At 52.2% G+C, this 21,151-nt stretch overlaps 4 protein-coding genes across 4 annotated transcripts; 2 read left to right on the top strand and 2 right to left on the bottom strand.

Annotated features, from left to right (window-relative positions):
* Positions 1-67: 67 nt before the first annotated feature.
* M406DRAFT_254274 (uncharacterized protein) lies at positions 68-2,052 on the top strand (the record flags this gene model as incomplete). The annotated part of the gene is made up of 2 exons (XM_040916950.1): positions 68-272; positions 350-2,052. The coding sequence occupies 2 exons, from the start codon at positions 68-70 to the stop codon at positions 2,050-2,052; spliced, it is 1,908 nt and encodes a 635-aa protein (XP_040778334.1).
* Positions 2,053-5,142: 3,090 nt separating this feature from the next.
* Positions 5,143-5,962, bottom strand: M406DRAFT_97853 (uncharacterized protein). Its single transcript, XM_040926381.1, has 2 exons — positions 5,641-5,962; positions 5,143-5,545 (listed from the first exon to the last, which is right to left on the bottom strand). The coding sequence occupies exons 1-2, from the start codon at positions 5,677-5,679 to the stop codon at positions 5,345-5,347; spliced, it is 240 nt and encodes a 79-aa protein (XP_040778333.1). The 5' UTR covers positions 5,680-5,962; the 3' UTR covers positions 5,143-5,344.
* Positions 5,963-12,528: 6,566 nt separating this feature from the next.
* M406DRAFT_355551 (uncharacterized protein) lies at positions 12,529-14,552 on the bottom strand. Its single transcript, XM_040923201.1, has 6 exons — positions 14,313-14,552; positions 13,952-14,246; positions 13,482-13,835; positions 13,317-13,391; positions 12,669-13,224; positions 12,529-12,596 (listed from the first exon to the last, which is right to left on the bottom strand). Exons 1-5 carry the CDS (start codon positions 14,326-14,328, stop codon positions 13,092-13,094), a joined length of 873 nt encoding a protein of 290 aa, XP_040778332.1. The 5' UTR covers positions 14,329-14,552; the 3' UTR covers positions 12,529-12,596; positions 12,669-13,091.
* Positions 14,553-17,416: 2,864 nt separating this feature from the next.
* M406DRAFT_79802 (uncharacterized protein) lies at positions 17,417-20,993 on the top strand (the record flags this gene model as incomplete). Its single annotated transcript, XM_040925991.1, has 4 exons — positions 17,417-17,694; positions 17,781-18,210; positions 18,308-19,456; positions 19,531-20,993. 4 exons carry the CDS (start codon positions 17,417-17,419, stop codon positions 20,587-20,589), a joined length of 2,916 nt encoding a protein of 971 aa, XP_040778331.1. The 3' UTR covers positions 20,590-20,993.
* Positions 20,994-21,151: the final 158 nt, after the last annotated feature.

Here is a 21,151-nt window from a genome sequence, read left to right as displayed (position 1 = left end):
ACGGCCTCGCCGTCCTTCTCAGAGTTTTTGTTAACGTTCCTCGAGCTTCGGCCGCACAGCTCTCGTCATGGCTGTACGCAGCAATCTCAGCCGGCAGGCTGCTGAGGAGGAGGCCGAAGTCGACGTGATCAGGTCTCATCTAGAGACAAGGGCGCAGATGACCAAAAAGATCGAGGCAGCCCTGGTCAAGGTGGTGAACAACGGAAACACCCTCGATGGCGCTGTGCAGTCGCTGGGAACGGAGACCAAGAAGCTGCAGGAACTGATCCAGAGTGCGTGATTCGGCACAAGACGAGACGATCGGCAACTTGGACTTCCCCGTTCCGGCTGACAACCTCTCTCCCTACAGACATCAGGTCCACGCGTGCCGAACTCGAGAGGATCTCCCAACAGGCCGACAGCAAGAACGATGACGAGAAGATCATCCGCATGGGCCCGGAGAAGGCCGGGCTGACACAGTATATCAACGCGCTGAAGCGGCTGTACAAGACCTTGAACGCCTCCAAGACATCGAGCCTGCGAACCACACAGGACGCGGTAGCAGATCTGCAGAGGCTGATCAAGTCCGGGAATACGCAACTCGAGGCTTACTTTGACAAGCTCCTGCGAAGCGACACGCCGCGGTCCATCGAGCCGCTCCGCTACATCACCAAGAACGAGCCTTTCCCTGTCCTCTCCGAAGATAAGAACTCCAAGCTGGGCGTGCTGAACGACTACATCGCCAGGACACACCGAGAAAGCGGTGTCAGCGAGGAGTCACCAGCAGCCAAGATCTACGCCGAAGTCCGAGGGCCTTACATCCAATTCACATTAGCGAACCTGGCATCTGCTAGTATCACCACTGTGAAGAAGAAAAATCCGACGGATATCTATCGGGCTGGACCAATGAGCGGCATTGCCATGTATGCCCAGGCGATCGAGGGCCTCTTGCGCGCCGAGTATGAGAGTATCTGCCGAGTCTTCTCGCGCGAGGACTGGGGTCCAGTCTTTTTGTCGACCAGTCAAGGCTCCATCGCGGAACTGGCCAGGACGTTACGGGAACTGAACATGCACATTAAACAGCACTTGGCCGTGGACTGTTTCCTCGCGTATGAAATAGTGGAGGCTGTCTCAACCGTCTCCAACAACCTGGAGCAGGCAACTGGAGAGCTGAAGATGCCGCTCACGTCGGCGCTCAAACCTATCAAGGAGACCGCAAAGTCATCTCTGTCTGAGCTGCTGGAGCTTATGAAACAGAGGGTCAACGGTCTGCAGGCCTTACCTGCGGACGGCGCCCCAATTCCGATCGTTTCCGAGTCTATACGGTCACTTCAAGGCATGGTTGCCTTCATACGTCCCGTGTCGAACATCATGATATCTCTGGGCGACGGTGGCTGGAAGTCTGCGACAGCGGCCAGGGGCGGAGTGGACAATACGCCGAATCTTTCCTCGTTCGACGTGACTGCAGACGGTCAACAGATATTCGGAAATTACTGTATCGACACGATCGAGACGCTCTTCTCCTCGCTGGACGCCAAGGCAAGGATGCTGTTTGGCAAGAAACCAGTGGTCGGCGTCTTCATGGCCAACAACATTACCATCATTGACCGAATGGTTCGCGAATCCGACCTCTGGCCACTACTGGAGCAGAAGATGCCATTTGTCATCGACACCTGGCGCAAGAAGTCCAAGGGCTTGTACCTGGACATGTGCAAGGATGTATCGGTGCACCTGCTCGACACAATCCACACGTCGAGGGCGCAGCGGCCAACCTCGGGCCAAGGCGCTGTCGACTCGGCGTCCATCATGAAGGCCCTATCATCCAAGGACCGCGACAACATCAAGGGCAAGTTTGTGGCCTTCAACGCCAGCTTCGACGAGATGGTCAGGAGCCACAAGTCGTTCAATATGGAACCTGAGGTGCGGCGCATGTTTGCGCGGGACGTGCAGCAGACGGTCGAACCGCTGTATAACCGGTTTTTTGACAGGTATCATGAGGTCGACAAGGGCAAGGGCAAGTATGTCAAGTACGACAAGTCGACCATGTCCGGTGTCTTCCATTCACTATACTAGCTTGTCCCGGCAGCATGGCGCACACTAGTCCCCCGTCTTCCCCCTTTTTTCTTTTTCTTCTTTTTTTTCCCCTTTTACGAGATACCCTCTGTCCTTTGGACCATTAGCTGTGCATCATTTTATCATCAGTCCCCAGAACGGAACCTACCTGTCTGCAGTGTAGTATATCTTCGAACTATGTGCCCAGCACTCACCTTTGCTTTGAAATTCAATGCGTATACCACGTGGAGAAGTGTCTGGATCAAGTAGTCGGGGAGCCACAGTAAAGTGGGCGGTGGCGTGGTGGACGGAGGGAGGTAGGGCAAGAATAGCCGTGTTCTCACATCTTGACGATGACTGCAGACGGACACCCACAGCATGATGGCGGTCAGGTGGTCTCCCCAGCCTGGGCTATCTCGTTTTCCTCTCCCTTCAACACTAATCAAAAAGGTACGCCTGGCCATGCCGTCAGCTTACTGTGGCACTTGATCACGGTTCAATACTTCATCGTACAACTCGTCAAGCGTAGAGATCTGATTACCCATGCTCGCAACCGTGCCTCGGCCTCTCTCCCTTTCTCTCCAGGGGACACATAAACCCTCCAGGGGGAAGAGGAAGAATAAGAGGCCGCACGCGACCCCCCCCGGAGTGCTTCCCCCTACCACCCCTTGCTGGCCAAGCCCCCTCCTCTTCTAAATCTCCTCCTTGTCCCTGTTGGCTTTTGGGAGAGGACAAACACAAGAGAAAGAAGGGCGGAAAGTTCCGTTTGGGTCTGCCAATATCGTAGGAGTAGAAACCCTTCCAATTGCTGAACCGAATTTGTGCAGTTCGCGTCTGGGCGCTCGAGATTGCATAGATGACGGAAGGATGCAGACTGCCCGTCCTTGTGACCCTCCATTCATTCATGCAAGGCTTCTGGGGCGGACCCGCCCCAAGAGCTCCAGAAGTACTCCCCCCCCCCTGGGCACGCATGCACACACACAGGTTCGACACGTTGCTGCCGTCGTCGCCCGATGAGGAATGGTTTGTTTCCCAGGACCCTGGGTCGCCCTCCACCCGCATGGATCGGACATAATAGCCCCTCCCTTTCCCTCCCACCTTACCATAGTACTATTACTATGGTAGATGATGCATCTGAGAGGAGCCCTTTTCTTTCCTTCCTCTCCATGATCTACAGTGCTGCTTCCCCACTGGGGAATATATTGAATAGTTCTCTCTTTTTTTCCCTTGCTTCTTACAACAATTCATCTTTGGTGGGGGAGGCTTTGTATACTGTACTGTGTTGCTAGCGTTGAACAAGTAGTTTGACTTAACCCCCCCTCCTTATGGTAACATGCTATCACAAGTCAATGGTTCCCCCGCTAGAGAGTTTCAACAGAGTAGAACAGAACTGAAAGTCGATCAAAGGTACCAAAGTACAAGCAAGTGTCCCAGACCCAATTGATGCGAGATGCTGTACTGCACTCATCTGGTGACCCAATGTTGTAGGAGGTACCTTGATGGCCTGCGTCCAGACAATGTCCCTTGCACTTGGGGGGGCTTGAGACCTCGAAAAAGCTTGTTGATCAATTGGGATATGTGTACTACGGTACAATGTCCGACGGACTCTGTGCTACCTCAAAGGAGACCAGCGAGCAGAAATCTTGCTGGTACCGTACTCGTAGTACCAAAGTAGGAATACTCTTGGATGGACGTGACATGAGAACAAAAAAAAGAGAGACGAATAGAAAACAAAAAACAGCACAGCTGTGTATGCTAAGCCTCAGCGTTGTATACAGTAAGTGTGGGGGTGATTCCCAAGGGGGGTTGTGTTTCCTGAGGAGGGGTGGGTGGAGGGATGGGTGGCTTATGCATGATTTCGGCGTTCGTAGGTACGGTAGCAGTGAGGGCGAGCAGGGGTGGGAGGGACAACAAGTCGCTACTATGCCAGACTGGAAATGGTCAGCGCCTCGTTGGATCGTTGACTGCATGAGATGAATTGTGGACGTGAGGCGCATCCCTCGTCGTGCTGGTGCTTGGCCATGCAGCCTGCAGAGGGCCGTTCCCGTGACATGTTTGGACAGTGGATTTTGTTAGACAAGCTCACAGACCAGCTACTATTACACATACTATCACACTCTTTCCCGCACGAGCATTCAAACAGTCAAAGAGACATATCAGATTTGCTAAAGACCGTTGTCATGATGATCTCTTCCTGATGTATGCTCAAGTTCCTTTCGTGTGTACAGTACATTCCAATCCTCCCAGCTCGGATTCTGCCCGAGCGACCGTTCCCCCTCCTTTGACTACTGCACCTTTTCCTGGTTCCCTCAGCATCTTGAGTCAATTCGTGATGTCTAGGTACCATGGTGTTTGTCCCGTCGCTTTCGCTAAGAGAGGGGAAAATGAAGACAAGAAAATAGTTAGAATGAGGCGGGGGAAGATAACACTTGACCCACCCCCACGATGTGGTCATGACCCTTCTCACACAAGACTCCCAGCGCCCAATACCCATTCAATAAAGATAATCAGAAATAGAAACTCCAGTCGTGTTGTGGTGCCCACATGACTTAGGTACATGCACACACACAAACATGCGCACACAAAAGCCGCCCAGGCCGAGAAACTCCGCGCCAAGCGATGGTAATTGTACAAAGCGTACAAGCCAATGAAAAAGAATGAAAGGAGAGGGAAGGGAAAGGGAAAAGAAGGAAAAAAAAGCATCCTCGGCTACTACAGTTGGGCAGTAAAGCAAAAATCAGACGCTCGTGGGGCGGCAACCCACCCCCTGGCTCCCCCTGGTGCCGCCGTGTCTGCAGTCGTATCTGCATGCGGCGGGCTAGTAGTACATGGGACCATAGTAGGTAGCATGGGGGCCGGGGCCCCGTGTAAGTCCAGAACTGCAAGCCCGGCGCCCGAGACGGCATAGTGCAGTGAAAATAATGCTGCCTCCAGGACGGGTTGACAAGACGAAGAGCGGCGGTGAGCCGGTTCTGGCCTCCAAAAGAAGCTGATGGAAAGGAAAGTTACAAGGGAAAAAGTCATTCCAAAAAAGATGGCGACTGGAGAGAAGAGGAGAGAACGTATCCTCGTGTACCGACGGTGGTGGGGCCGTGGGGGGGGGGGGGGGGGCACAGAGAGCGACACCTTCCCCCCAATCCCAAGCCACTTGCCTCTATTCCACTGTGACGACTTGTCGCCGCATCACGATGGAAGGGAGGGGTAAGGTGGGCACATAGAGAAAGGGCTGTCCACAGATCGACGAACTCGCAGATGCAGCGAGCATGGCCGGGAAGATCGGGACCGGTCAAGAGGCTCAGGAACCAGATGCAGGCTAATGTATGTAGGTGAGCATGGCTGTGAGGATGCGGCTGGCCCAAAAAGTGTGGAATTCGTGCGGCGCTGAACGTGGGTGTTGTGACCAGGGGGGGAGGGCGTGGTTGGGTGGTTGTACAGAGGGGGTTGCTTTTGCTTCGTTATGAGTCCGGGCAGCGAGGACAGTAGTAGGAACTGCCAGAGCAGTAATCATGGGTACCTGAGCCGATTTTGGCAGTCAGTCTATTGCTCTCGGGGAGCACAAGATCGAGGGGGCAGGATAAGGCAGAGCAGGGCGAGACAAGGGCTACGTACCAAAGTCGGCCGCCTTGCAGCAAGTCGAGCAGCACTCATTGACGAGGGGCTGGCGATCCTTGACGCACATTTTTGCGACGGGGACGTTGTTTCCGTGTGTAATTTGGGTATTGAGCGAAATGCAAGTATGTAGGCAAGGTGGAAGGACCTTTGAGAGACAAGACACTGAGGAGTGGTGTGGGGAGACTTCCACTTCTAAGGCAGAGGTGCTAAGAAGAGGGCAAAGTGTCAGGGCTTGAGAGGTGAGGGCTGGTGCTTGCGTAAGTAAGTGATTTTGATATGGTAAGTGTAGTAGTAGTAGTAGTAACAGTCGCAGTTCAAGTGAGGATGGACGAAGAAACAAAGGAGGATCGAGGGGTAGAAGACGGGGTCTGGAGGAGAGGTAGGCCTATTATATACAATTCCTTAGAAATGAGACGAGGCGTGACGATCTCCAGTTGATAGCTGATGCCAGCACGCCCGATCAGAGAGGGAGAGAGAGACGGAGGAGAAAAATCGAGAAGAGCCAGGGCTGACCGGGGAACCGATTTAGTGAATACAAAAAATTTGGTGCAACGTTGACGGTGAGGAGCGTATCTTATTTGGAGAGATGTACTATTGTACAGTCCAGTACTATGTACATGCAGTACTTATTGTAATGTACAGGTTCGGCCAGGGCCGGGGGTCAGGCTCTAGGGGGATAGGTCAACGTCTAAAATTACATAAGTACATTGGGACGAGAGAAGAGAAGAAAAAAGACGGTAAAAAATACAATGCCAAAGGAGGGATAGGGAGGGAGGGCGAGAAAGGACAAGAAAAAAGCAGGGGGGGGGGAATCAGAGCACATACACACACAATGCATGGCCTGGACGTACAAGGACAAAAATGCTACAATACCTGGCCCTGCTGCACTTGGTCACTGCTGCTGCTATTGCTACTGCTACTGCTACCACCATAGTAACTAAGGTACGTACTACTGCGGCATCGTTGACGGACGGAGCCGGGGCTAGGGACCCATAGGCAACAACCTTGACCTATTTTGCTGCTCCTGAGCCGGTCTATCCCGTTTTTGTCGTTCATTGTTGTGGGCACTATGGTAGCTGCTGCTGTTCGTCGTTCCCGTCTGTGCCTGAGCCTCTCTCTATATGCCTGGGCCCTGTGGCTGGGCCCCTGGCACCCTGTGCCCTGTACCCCTTGTGTGCCCTGTGCCTTTTGTGCCCTGTGCCCGGTATGCCCTGTCACGGACCAACAACGAGGGGAGTTTTCACACCAGAAGAGATTGCAACCGGGTTGTGGGCGACTAGAGCCATCAGCCGATCCAGATTACCTTGATACCCCCCCAAGCCCCTCCGTACTCGGAATTTGCTTTTAAAATAGGGCGCTGAAACCTTGGCGGCAGATACCGTCAATACGACCCGAAAATCTCCAGGTAATGCATACATGCCTGCTGCTGCTGCTGGCCTGCTGCGCAAGGGCTCGTCAGAATCGGCTCAGCCTGTTGTAGCACCGACTGACGCGGTGACCAACCAACCCCCTGATGATCTGAACCAACCCGAACATATGATCTTTTTTGGTTTCTTTTCTTTTCTTGCCTGCTCCTCGCCTCCTCGCGCTCACCGGTGCGGCACATTCAACACCTGAGGCTCAAGCCACATTGAGGACCAAGCACGGCCATTGGTCAGGCGACGAGACAAGGCAACTTTTCTTGTGTCATCTTAATCTCATCTCATCTCATCTCGTCCTATCCCCCCTCTCTTTTTTTCTTTTTTTCTCTCTGTTGCTGCTGCTGTTTCTAGGATCGTAAGATGGAGGATGTGGGATGGGAAATTGAACACGGCAGTACGGCGGTGAAGAAGGGACAGACGAGGAAGCGCTGGCTTGGGTGATTGATGATCACAAGACCCAATGCAGCTTTACTGGTAGCAGCAGTAAGAATGGTCAGCCAGCCTCCCATCTCCTCCTCTCCTCCCTGTGCCCCCCTTCCCTTCTGGGGCCACGCATCCCGGGGTATAGCTACTCTCTGGTACAATTAATACTGCGGGATGCGGTCAGCTTTGCAATATAGGCCAACAAGCCGCCACTGCAGGTGACGGGATGCGTTGACTGGGTCGACTGGATCAAATCAGCCTGAGCACGTCGCCGACTTACCATAGTAGCCCTAGCCTTCATATACTATGTACAAGGAAGCGAGCAGCGAGGCCTGACAGATCATCTTGACGACAGCACAAATATGTTTCCTTCTTCCCCTTCTCATCATTCACACCCTGCTTCAACGTTCTCCAGTTTCCGTGCCTGTGCCTAATATATCTGTCTTGTGCCTGTGCCAGTGCCAGCAGGACCTTGAAGGTCTTTCGCCCCGTCTTACGCAATCCTCCGTTACGACCTCGTGCCGGCTTCATCTGGTCTTTCGATTATCATGTACAATGGCGTCAACTCGATAGTTTCAGTGTGACGATCCTCGGCGACCGATCTATCCACTTCTCTGCAGCAGTTTCACAGGTCCCTCTAGTTGGGGGGCGCCCGCCCTTTTCCTCCGGCGGGCTCTTTCTCTGTGCATTTGGCCTTCAAGGGCTTAGAGAGGCTTGTCTTTGAGGCGTAGTACATGGTAAGATTTTTGCCATAGTACATACTATTTACTACGCACTACGTATGTGGCAGTCTTGTAAATGTTGAGAGATCATACGTAGGGTACTATGCCTGTAGATCATCGCTCCTCTGCCGAGCATCGGAACAAATAAAGTTGGCGGTCCAGTTTGCACTTTAATGTTTCCCTAAGGTTAATTATTTATCATCCTGAGGCTTGTTTACTGGACCTGCAGCGCCCTTCACACACACACACACACAATCTTCGCACTGCAGTTTACATGGCTTATTTCGCCGTTCACGTTCAGCCTACGGCATCATGTAAAATCCCTCTTAGCTCCGAATCCTCTACATCCTCGACTAGGTCCCCGGTAGCCATGTTCCCAATGCACCTGGTTTTGTCTGTGGTGCAAAGAAGTCACTGCACAAAGCCATGCTTACTACGGTGAATAGCTCGAGCATAACCAAGCTAAAAGCCCGCAACAGGTACTCGTCTCGCTTAAGGCAGGAACAACGCAAACCCCCCCACCTCCCTTTCCTTCTCAAACAGCTCTTTCTTACACAAGCACATGGCCCCATCGGTCTTTTCTTTATCAGCCTTTCGCGAATAGCACCTGCAGGAACTCGGTGCGTGTGATCCATCACGTAGCCCTCCTCTTCTCTGGTCGCCGCCTCCTCCTCCCTCCTTCTTCCTACCCGGTGTCATGATGATGATGCCGACACCATCCCACCTCGAACGGCAATGCTGCTCCGGCCAAGTCGTCCATCCAGACATTTCCCTTCCTCCACCCCACCTCTCTTACTCTCCTTCTCCCTGCCACTTCCCCCCCTCCTTCTTCGATTTCAATCATGTCTTGGTCTCTCTATCGGCGCCTTCCCTCCTCCTCCCCCCCAACCCTCCACAGGACTTCATCCGCTTCCAATGCGGCTGTGATCGGCCGTGGCCAGCCCGTTCGAACGCCCGCTACTGCAGTGCTCCTGCGGCTCCACTCCGGGTTCCAATGATCGGGCATCTCTCGTTCTGCCTAGGACGAGGGTATCACGGAGGGGGGGAAAAGCGAGGACCCCTATGAAACGAAGAACGAAGATCCTGCCCGTACTCTACGATACATAGCTGATCTTTTTCTCCTTCTTTGTTTTCTTTCTTTCTTCCTGAGGGATCACCCCAGAAGGAGACAGCCTTGGGACCCCGGGCCTCCTCTATCGAAGCACCTTGTCCTCGTTCAGTATAATCAACCAGAAACGGACTAACTTTAGTTACCATCTCACGGGCTTCGATCTATCACAAATCGAGACGGAGACAGCGGTGCAGTGCAGTGCAGTGCAGTGCAGTGCCAGTACCTTCGCCCCCCCCCCCCTCTCCCCTCCCCTTTCTTTCTCTTCCTACTGTCTCCAAAGCTCTCGCCCCGTCTGTGAGGGGCCAGTCTTCAGTCATAGACATCTCACCAGCCAGGGTCGTAAAGAGTTCGTCGAGAGCCGAGCCAGCGCGTACCCTCCGCGAAAAGAAAAAAATTAACAAACATAACGTCCCAGGATATGGAAATGTGCTCATCATGCATGCAACTCTTGTACACCTGTGCCACACTGGCGCTTTGCATGCGCTGATCATTCTTTTCTCTTAAGACTCCACTCATCCAAATCGCGCCCTGGCCAGCCTTAGAACCCAAAGTCTGGAAGCAGATGCATGCATTCCCCCCTCCCCTTCTCCCTCCCCCTCTTTTCATCTCCTCCAAGAAATGTTATGCTCGGGTGGTTGGATGGCTGATCGACCGATCTCAGGGTAATTCCTTGATGATCGGGTACAGGTCGATATTCATGGAGGTTGAACAGGAGGCACGCACTGAAAGGATTGAGATCGGCTCACACGTGGTCTGTGGCTAGTGGCCATGGCGATGACTCTCTCTCAAACACGACGGCATATCCCGCGGACCAGAGTGAGCCATCGAGATTCGCAATATCAGGAGACTTGTCTTGCATGGTACGGTAACGCTGAGACGTGAGTCTACGGTGCCAGCAGCTGGTCAGGGAGGCCCCCCTTGGAGGTTTTCTGTGCTGGCTCCGAACCTCTCTGCCTTCTTCACTCAATGAGCCATGCCTGCAGCTGCACAAGTCGAAATTTATCCCAAAAGGACCTCAAATCATCATTGCCCGCGGCGCCCCGGCAGATTTATCCATCGCTCGACTTGTGTGGGGTGGCCCCCAAACCATCCGAGGCGTGGGGGAAGGGGGGGCTCTGAGCCTACCCGTCTTGGCCATCATTCGTCCATCTTGTCGTCTCCGACTGAGCGAGTTGGAGCATGTACAGGTTTGGCTCTCTTTCTCTCTCTTTTAGTATTAATCCTCCCCCCCGAGGGGTGGCGGCCCCCTACATAATTTGTTATTCCACACGTGGCAGAAGGTTCCTATCTTGGTCACGCACCGGCCTAAGAAGCCATTCGAAAGTGGCGATGTTCCGTCTCACAAGTAGTACTTCGTCTGGACGTTCCATGTACTTCCTCTTACACTCCTTCTTTTCGGAGCCATACGTAACGCGATTCCCAAAGAGGGGTCCGCGATCAGAAGGTTTCTGGATAGAATCACGAGGGGAGAAGGTCAAAAGTTTCCCTAAGCACCGTATGATCCACCTCTCGAGTGGCAATGCGTGGTATTGGGAATCTCCTCTCTGTACGGTTATAGACCGATGGGTCATAGGACCGCCTCAGGTTCGGGAATCGCTCGAGACATCAGACACCGGTGCTTGGCTAGGTCGTCATAGTTGGGCACGATGGTTTCCCCCCACCCCCCCAAGCTCCAGAGGCCTTCCAGATGACTTCTCTTAGGTATCCAGTGTTTACAGGCAAGGGATCAACGTCTCATTCGCTTCTTGTCTTCCTTTCTGGCGCAGTGAGGTAAGCTGACCGTGCCCACTTGGCTTGATGTCTATCTCGTCAAATTACTTAGCTCTCTACAAGCCTCTTCCCCTCTTGGTCGTCTCTGGCCCATATGGTAGTGGCAGGGCCAGTATAATCGGCAGATCTCTGCTTCGAAATTCTGAGAAGGGTTTTGAGGGGAGTTTACCAGCGACCTGGGCAGTGTAGTTTGGAATAGCAAGGCCCTAATTATTAGAGCAGGCAAGCTATGATCTCGAACTATTGTATTCTTCCGACCCCCTCTTGGGGGGGGGGGGGGGGGTTTCCTGCTTAGACTATACATGCTCAGTTGACGACAGCATCTGAATCTATGGTCTCTGAATCTATGCTCTCCTCAAGATGACTTTCAAAGCGGGCAAAGATTTATGAAAAGTATATTGCCGGGTGAGTTCTCCGTCTGGCCTTTGAACATATCACTGGCCAGCACAAATCATTCACAATCCCAGCTTACTATTTAAGTACTTAGTACTCTCTGTCCCTTTTGTGTAAAGCCATGCTTCTATTTGAATATCTCGTGGCTGGCTGAGAGAGACAAAATGAATATATATACACACTGTGCAGCTTGTCTATAATTATTGTACAGTTACCCCATTTTCATGCCATGAGAACTCCATCTTATACCTGGCCACTTCTATTGCGAAGAGGTCTGTGAAGACACTTATTTGTTCTCAGCTCGTGAAGGCCGTCCAGATAAGTTTCCTGGGAAGTTAAAAGCACTCCTGACGGAGGCCTGGACTAGATATGGACACAAATTGATTCGCTATAGTGATCAGACAATGGAACTCCCAAGTTTTTACCAAGTCTTAGACTTATCTCAACTGATCAGTTCCAATTGACATACACCTATGACCAAGTGGTATGAGAAGCGTCTTGGCCATCAGAGACAGCAAGGCGCCTATACATTGAACTCTCGGATTTCCACCGCCGGATTTGCGGAGCGGACAACGGACCGGGCTACGGTGAGAACTAGGACTTACGGGAAGCAGAAAGCCCCGCATGCTGGGACATCCCTCTCTGGTGGCCACCCTCCTCCTTTTTCGCGAGTCCATTATAAGCCCCCTCCTTTGGATGGTGTCACGGCATATTGCCCATGTCTAAGATACAGTAAGCAAGCAAGAGAAGCTAGAGCTTTTCGTAAGCCTGTCGTGTGTGTGCGTTGCGTTGCAGTCTGACCTGCCTGCCTGTGGGTTGCATACGATGGCAGCACGTGAAGAAGGTGAAACAGGCCCGAAAAGCCCTTACAAGCTCGTGTCGTGCAACACGAACCCGGAGGGGGCGAGAAGACTGGTTGGGCAGGTGATTGGCGGATTGTCGGACGAGTATGCCGTCGAACACGTTGCGAATATTACAAGTGAGTTCCAGAGATTATCAACGAATGCGTTCTTGTTTTTTTTCCCTTGCTTCTCTTTCTCTCCAAAGACTGAAATGAGTCTAGAAATCGACGAGGTCAGGGGCATTGTGGAGGTGTATAAGCCAGACATTCTAGTGAGAACAAACATCTTCCCAGTTCTTCTCTTTGTTGTTGAATCAACAGAATAATTGGCTAAGAGTTCTCAGATCACGGCATCAATGTGGTCGCCGGATGAAGCACATCGTATCGTCGCGATTGCAAAAGAGGTAGTTCCAGATCTAAAGACGATGTCTGTTCCGCAGGGTCTACGTGTTGAACAGGGACCGGACGCAGTTGTGGAATATGCGAAGGATCATTTGCGCAAAATTCTCGGCCAGAACGGATAGGCCTGAGGATGCCTGGATTTATGCTCTGTCAGTTGATGAGAGGGGCGAGTTACGACGATGCTTTTTGTCAGTAGTCACAGGCGATAGCCATTCTGCCGCGCTGAGGAGGCTCAACGCATAGAGGACATGCGTAGAATAGACCCAGAAGGGTGTTGTTGTAACTCTTGTGTATAGAGATCTTGTCTAGATAGTACCATTGGCGTGAATACGTTGCGAGGATCAGAGCCCATCCACAAGACGAAATCACTTTTCTTCCTCCATCACGTTGTGCAGACTCCCAATGTGAGGCAGTATCTCCACGACAAACTCGTCACCGCCGTGCAGTGTCAACTTAGGATTGCGGCCCCAGCCGATACCCGCAGGTGTGCCGGTAATTCTGCGTCAAAGAGACAGAGCTGTGAGACCTTTGTCCTCCAAAACGTAATATGTAATCGGGTATCTATTGTGGGAAGGAAGTTGGGAACTCACATGATGGTTCCGGGAGGCAGTGTAGTTCCCTGCGAGCAATAACTGACCAGGGTAGGTACGTCAAAGATGAGATCGCTGTTTGTTTTGGCAAAGAATCGATCAGTTAATACGTGCTTCAGCCTCTGAGAACCCCCGATGCGTGTTCTTTGTGTTCATGTCACTTACTCAAGCCCGCTCTCCTGCACGACCTTGCCGTTCAGGAGACCCCTCATCTTCAACTTGGACGGGTCCTTGATCAGCTTGGACGACACCAATGTCGGACCGATGGGGCACGCCTTGTCGAAGCCCTTGGAGAAACACCATTGGCTTTGGTTGAGCTGGCTCACGCGGCTCGAGATGTCATTGGAGGCCGTATAGCCGAGCACATAGTCCATGGCCTCCTCCTTGCTGACGTTCTTGCATGTCTTCCCGATGACCACGGCAAGCTCGGATTCGTAATCAGCGCAGTCGTCCTTGAGCGTGTGCTTGGGGATCACAGTCGGGGCAGGCCAGGGGTCGGCTAGAGATGTATGAGGTTTTCTGTGATAAATGTGAAAAAATATCTCATCAGAATATCATATACCTCAAAGAGAGACAAAGAGGAGAGTGAGGATGACTAAAAAGAAAAGATGAGAAAAAAGAATTTTTGCACAAACAGAAAGATGATGGGTATATCAGGCAATGCCATGCCGACCTCCTGTGCATGGCCCTTGTAGTTCAGACCGATACATCGAATCGTGCCCACCTCCTCCTCGGTGAGGGGGGACAACACCCGGTCAATGATATCAACTTTGTCCGTCGGGGAGCCTGGGTCAAGAACGGACGAGCCGCTGAAGACCTTGACCTTGACCTCCTGCCCCAGACGAAGGGCTGCGCCGACGTCTACGTTGGAGTCCAGGGGCTCGCCAATAACGACGGCATCACTGCTGCCCTTGGCAATAAACCGGACAACTACATGAAGCGTCAGCTGGGACAATGGAGGAGCACGATGAGATACCGAGAGTGTTTGATACTAACGTCGCTCAAAAGACATTTTCTCTTATCTATATTTGTTGCCAGTAAAAAGAAAGACAAAAGCAGCACAGAGTTGAGGTGGCTGATGAGCAAGACTTGAGGGGCTGGATGAAGCAGACGGTGGGAACGATGGTTGTAGTTTAACGTCACAAGGCCTTGGATGGTGTCAAGATATATATTTATGATGAGTCCCTCCGCGCCAGGGGTGACGATATTTCCCTCAAGTCACAGAGGATAAAAGTCCAGCCCAGTGTACACGGTAAAAAAAAGGAGTGAGGGAACGGCTTGGCAGAGGATGTCAAATCATTGACCGATACTTTAATCTTTCTCAGTCAGATCTGCAGGAGATTACCCCGCGCGAGAGAAAACCCCACGAAGACATATTACCGTGGCGGATATCCGGATCGGAATTGTGTCGACGGGCCGGCCCCCGCGTCAGACGGATTGCTTACTTAAGTATTTTACTTGGTGCTGTAGGTACCTCGTTGGTCATTGCTGTGCGGCGTCAGTGATTTCTTGCAGGATGCATCGATCTGCATAGTCTTTTGAGCATTCATTTGTTTGTAACTAATATAGTGTTGGTGAGGTTGCGTGTTTCATGTACTAGAGGGCTTGTTGAGGCTGTCGTCAATCACTGAGCAATAATGATAATTTAAAAATTAGACATGGTATTTCCAACACGTCAGAAATTCTACATGTATGTAAGTAATCTCGCCCGTTAGGAGAAAGGGAAAATTAAAGAAGAGGAAGAAGAGAGAGAGAGAAAGAAAAAAAAGAAAAAAAGGAAAAAAAAGAGGAGAAGCTGGGAAGCGAGCGCGAAATATAGTTGATATTCAATATTGATAAGGTGAGCAACTTCCAAGACAAGACCCGGATCTTTCTTATTATGCCCGTCTTCTACAGGAACCCGGGGAAAAAGATGATTGCGTCTTCAAAGTGATCTTTTCTTTTACATGAGAAATTCACCAGTCCTTGGCATAGATCTTCAGTAAAGGTGTCTTTCTCATGCCAATGTGGCTGAAAGGGTCAATTGGGAGAGCAGGTACTGGGTGAGCGAACTTCAGGCTGGACTTTCATGTGATATTGCTGAACCCTCGACCTGCAAAATTCGGTTGTCGCATTATTGTAGCAGCGAATTTCATGAAATAGGAGAGATCCAGTGCGTCAATTGAGTCATCACATCAAAACAGCATGAGTGAATCCACTCAGGCACTATATATATCAAAGATCAGGACTCAGCAAATAAAGTATTCAGTCGCCATTTACAGCAATTAGATCATGACAGCCTATTTTCATTTTGTTTTAGTCATCCTTCTGTGGCACGCCTCAGACTTGGGAGCGAACGAGCCCAGCAACCAGTAACCAACTGCAAACCTGGCAAGTAAAAAAGACCTAAGCTTTGCACCAATGCTCTCAGAACATTAAACGGCGTTCTAGTTGTGGGTACAAAAGTTAAATACACATGCTGATTTGCAGGTAAATGCATCATGAGTCTTAATCGATTGGCCCTTTGTAATAAATAGGTAATGAAGGTAAAGATAGACGTTGGAACCTATCAAGGCACATACATGAGCTGCCAGGATGGTTTTGAGGGGACCAAGGTTTACAGGACACCTGCAGAGATCGACATGGCAGAGAGACAACTCCCGCGGGCATGGCGACTCTGGAAATCGGATTGTTGAAAGGCTTCCCTGTTTTCTTTTCCACAATTTGGCATAAATGAAAGACTGTACTCAATGGAATTGTTTAGAGACGCGTTTACAGATTTCGCAACCTTTTGCCATTCGATATTCTCTTCCGGATATCCGACTATAGGAGGAGGAGGAGATCGCACGCCTGGCTAGGCGTGTGCTCATAGATCGGCTTCTGCATATTACAAGCAACCCCGGCTAGGAACCGGCGATGGACCGAGAGGCTATACCCAAGCTGGTCGTATCCGCGCTCGACCATAGGCCAGCAGCGCACGCTAATCCACCACTCATGTAGTTCAAGCGGCGCTGGCGTTCCTCACTGGTTCCCTGCCCGCATGTGAGTGTGACTGGTCGTGTCAGGCGACAGCAGACCGCCTTGTGCAGGCTGGTTTCCTTGCACCGGCACGTTACGGTAGCTTGCTCCGGTGCATTAGAATTGCTAGCAGAGCATTGGCCCGTGTTGAGAAGTATACGTCGCGCAGGTGTGAGGAATACCGAATAGAAAGAGAGGAAGAATCCCAATGACATGGTTGGTGAACAGTAGGCGCGGGCGAGACCAGGATTGCATCACCGAGATGGCAGGACCTATTGGGGTGGGTGGGTGAAGGCATCGTGAGTGTGGAAAGTGTGGTTGTTTGGTTGAAAGGAACCGGAAACCTAAGGTTACGTTGGCGGCTATTCAGAACATGCCAGGCCCTCCAGGGCCCCTGCCAGGTGCACCCTAGCAGCACAAGGGAAGTCCCGAGCAGGCTGCTGATAGCGCTGTCCCTCGTCACCACGTGAGCTCGTCGTTTCGTGGCACCGTTGGGCGGCTATGGGACCTTGATGCCTTCTGCTGAGAGTCGTGAGTCGTTCTGGGATGGCCGACTGACTGACTCTTATTTTGCAGGCCACGCATGCCGAATTCGACGAATCGCGTTACAATAGACGGAGTGTCGCAAGCAGCTTATCACAGCCAGTCGCGGTCCGGCTACTGTAGTAGGTGCCTAAGCCTTGTGTCTCCACACTCAGCTTGCTGCTGCCAGGGGTACAGAGGCACAAGCTTCCTTGCACACACACCACACACCATAGGTACGTACTCACGTACTTTATACTGGTGACCCTACTAACGTTGCTGCCAAGCAGTCAGCGGGCGGTGGATTGCGTACTGGAGCTACATCATCAACAGCATCCCACAATCTCCTGGCCGCCCACCCCCCCAGCCACAAACACCAACAATCTCGTCGCCGTGATGAGCTGGAACACAGCACCCTCTCCCGACGACTATCTGGGCTGAAGCCTCTCTCCATCCATCCTCGAAGCTGCGACTATTGCCTCACATCTCGACCAACCCCTACAAGCTGCGTCTCGCCGACGACCCCGCCTACAGTACCCTTTCCTAACCCAGCTTTCGGGCTGAAAAAGAGCAGTGCCATCATGGCCCAGATTCCCATGATATCCGTGCCGCTCAAGGCCACCAACGAGATCGACTGGATTACCCCTCTGAAATACTACATTCAGAATACATATGGCGACGATCCGGAGAGGTACGCCGAAGAATGTGCGACCTTGAACCGCCTCAGACAGGACATGCGAGGAGCTGGCAAGGACAGCACAGCTGGGCGGGACCTCCTCTACAGGTACTATGGCCAGCTGGAGCTCCTCGACCTGCGTTTCCCGGTCGACGAGCAACATATCAAAATCTCATTTACATGGTGCGTTTGGCGACAACTAGAAAAATATCCACCTCGGCCTCATGACGAAGTGTCTGATGAGGACAACTGCTGACATACCGTCACAGGTTCGACGCCTTCACCCACAAACCGACCTCGCAATACTCACTTGCCTTCGAGAAAGCTTCCATCATTTTCAACATCTCTGCCGTCCTCTCCTGTCATGCAGCAAACCAACCGAGGTCTGCAGAAACAGGTCTCAAGACCGCCTACCACTCCTTCCAGGCATCGGCCGGCATGTTTACCTATATAAACGAGAACTTCCTCCATGCACCATCCGTAGATCTGAGTCGCGATACTGTCAAGACACTCATAAGTATAACGCTCGCCCAGGCGCAGGAAGTCTTCCTCGAGAAGCAGGTTGCGGACCAGAAAAAGGTCGCCTTGTTGGCGAAGCTCGCCAGCCAGGCCGGCACTCTCTACAGCCAAGCCATTGAGGGCGTCCAGGAGAATGTTACCAAGGCTATCTTTGAGAAAGTATGGCTGCTGATGGTTCAGGTAGGCCTTGTTTTTCCTTTCTGTTTCCCTCTCTTCCGGCATCCCAAAGGGGACCCGCCGGTGCCATGAGTTGTGGTCTCTAACTTTCAGGGCACAGATCAAGGCAAATTACTTGAATTCCATGGCTCAGTACTACCAGGCCCTGGCAGATGAAGAGGCAAACGCTCACGGCACAGCTGTTGGTAGGTTGCAGGCGGCGGAGACTCTCGCCAGGGAGGCGAACAAGGGCGCATCTAGCTTTCCTGGGTTTGTGCCGCCAAGCTCAAATCTTCAGGCAGATTGCGGTAGCGTTCTTGCCGAATACACAAAACGCCATCTTGCTACCGTTTCAGAGAAGCTAAAGGAGCTGGCCAAGGACAATGACTATATCTACCACCAGACTGTCCCACCAGAAGCCAGTCTTGCTCCCGTGGCAAAATTGCCAGCTGCCAAGCCGATACCGGTCAGTGAGCTCTATGCGGGTCAGGATATCCAGCGGATCACCGGCCCCGATCTGTTCTCCAAGATTGTTCCCCTGGCGGTGACGGAATCTGCAAGTCTTTACGACGAGGAGAAGGCGAAGCTCATCCGGGCCGAGACTGAGCGGGTCGAGCTGGCCAACAGCGAGATGGCTGCGAGCCTGGACTATCTGAGACTCCCTGGCGCATTGCAGGTATTGAAAGGCGGTTTTGATCAGGATATCCTGCCCGACGAAGACTTTAGGACGTGGTGTGATGATGTTGCAGGGCACGAGGACCCCGGCATCATATTCGACTCGCTACGATCCCAGAGAGACAGGATCATCTCGTCATTGGATAAGAGCTCGCAGCAGTTGGATATGGAAGAAGGTGTCTGCGAGAAGATGCGGTCCAAGTACGAAGGAGATTGGACACAACAACCTAGTGCACGGCTCACCACGACTTTACGAGGCGATATCAGGAATTACCGCGAGGCATTGGCCGAGGCATCAAAGAGCGATGGGCAGCTTTCCTCCAAGCTCCATCAGAACCAGGACGTGTTTGACGAGATGCGAAATGCAGCCCAGAATGGTGGCGTGGATGCACTGTTCCAGGGGGCAGTGAGCAAGTTAAGAGGTAGAGGCAGCGGAGTGGGAAGTCCTGGCATGGAACCAAATCTCTTGGACGCAGATTTCGAAGAAAGCGGTCCTAGCGTCATGGACCAGATCAAGAAGGTCGAAGACACACTGAAGAAGCTAAATCTCATCAAGAGAGAGCGGAATCAGGTTCTCAAGGACCTGAAAGACAAGGTATTTTCTCTCCCTCGTTCTTCCTTTGCGAGACGCTGCCCCTGGTTACCGGAACTTACTGACCCGGCCAATAGGTTCACAATGACGACATCTCCCAGATTTTGATCCTAAACAAGAAGTCTATCGCCAACTACGAGCAGCAACTCTTCCAGCAGGAGCTAGAGAAGTTCCGGCCTCATACGACCAGGATACTACAAGCCAACCATAAGCAGTCAGCCCTGATGAAAGAGCTGACCATCTTGTTCAACAATCTCCTACAAGACAAACGAGTCAGATCAGAACAGAGCAAATACGAGGCAATCCAACGCCAGCGTGGCTCCGCCATCAGCAAGTATAAGCGCGCATACCAGGAGTTCTTAGATCTCGAGGCTGGGCTCCAGAGCGCCAAGAGGTGGTACGCGGAAATGAAAGAGACTGTCGAGAGCCTTGAGATGAACGTGGAGACCTTTGTAAACAACCGCCGTTCTGAAGGGGCCCAGCTGTTGAATCAGATCGAGCAGGACAGGGCCGCAGAAAAGAGTGCGAGAGCCGCGCTCGAGCAGGAACGGCTCCGAGGGCTGATGGAACGCATGTCGATGGAGCCGCCTGCGACGTCGCCGAAGCCTACCAACACACAACGCACCACGCCAGCGCCTCTGGACTTCCAAAACTCGGTGCCCAGATACCCGCAGACCAACTTCGCAGGCCAATACCGAGTGCCAACCTCGCCTCCGCCCAACCAGGCCCAGATGCCACAGTATCAGGCCGCGTACAACCCTAGCACATACGGACGCAACCCTGGACCAACCTCGCCTCCTCCAACACGAACCAGTTTCAGCGGACAATCTGGATTCAGACCCGGACCCGCCTCACCTCCTCCCACGCAAACAACATTCGGGCAACAATCCTCTCGTCCCCATAGCACCTATGGTAATCCCCACGCTGCACCCACAACCGTCCCCCAGACATACGTCCCGCCTGGGTTCGTCCCCCCTCCTCCACCGCCAGGGCCCCCTCCTTTGGGCCCTCAGCAGACTGTGCACTACGGCAATGATTACTACTCAGGCCAGCAACAACAGCAGAGATCTCCTTCTACGCATCAACAGCCTCCTAACGCTGCTGACCCTTGGGCTGGGCTTAATGCCTGGAAATGAGACTTCAAGTAGCAAACATGAATAGGCAGGGCATTTCGGCTGACACAAACAGGGAGGCACGCAATCTAGAAAAGAAGAAGAAAAAGCTGTGGTCTGCCCGAGGACAGGATACGATGATTAGTCGGGAATTTGCAAAGTGAAACAAGTCAACAAGGATGCAATGAGATAAGAGTATTAAGTACTCGATCAACGGTGAAGGGGTTGGGGGGGGGGGAGTCTTCTTTCTACTTTGCAATGACGGGTCAGGTGTTGATGCGAGGTGATAGAGTCGATTCAGCCCAAAACTATCTGAATGCGATGGGCGTGCAGGAGGATGTGCAACTCGATCCGTTCAGATGTCCAGTACAAGGTAGATTTTGCATCTTCACAGAGCGCAGCGAAATAATCCGACGTTTTCTTCGGGGAAAAGAACGTCAAATTATCTCTCAGCCCAACAAGAATCATCAAAACACTAGCACTTATCATGAACACGGACGGGGTCCTTAGCCTTCGTCCGTGATTAGGAACCCATTAAGATCCCTGCAAGCTAGTGTCAGATGATTGGCCGGTTAGTGTTCAGGCG

This window comes from Cryphonectria parasitica (genome assembly GCF_011745365.1).
Source record: "Cryphonectria parasitica EP155 unplaced genomic scaffold M406scaffold_3, whole genome shotgun sequence".
NCBI lineage: Eukaryota > Fungi > Ascomycota > Sordariomycetes > Diaporthales > Cryphonectriaceae > Cryphonectria > Cryphonectria parasitica.
The sequence above is the reverse complement of the archived record's forward strand: the minus strand, read 5'-3'. Positions and strand labels throughout refer to the sequence as shown.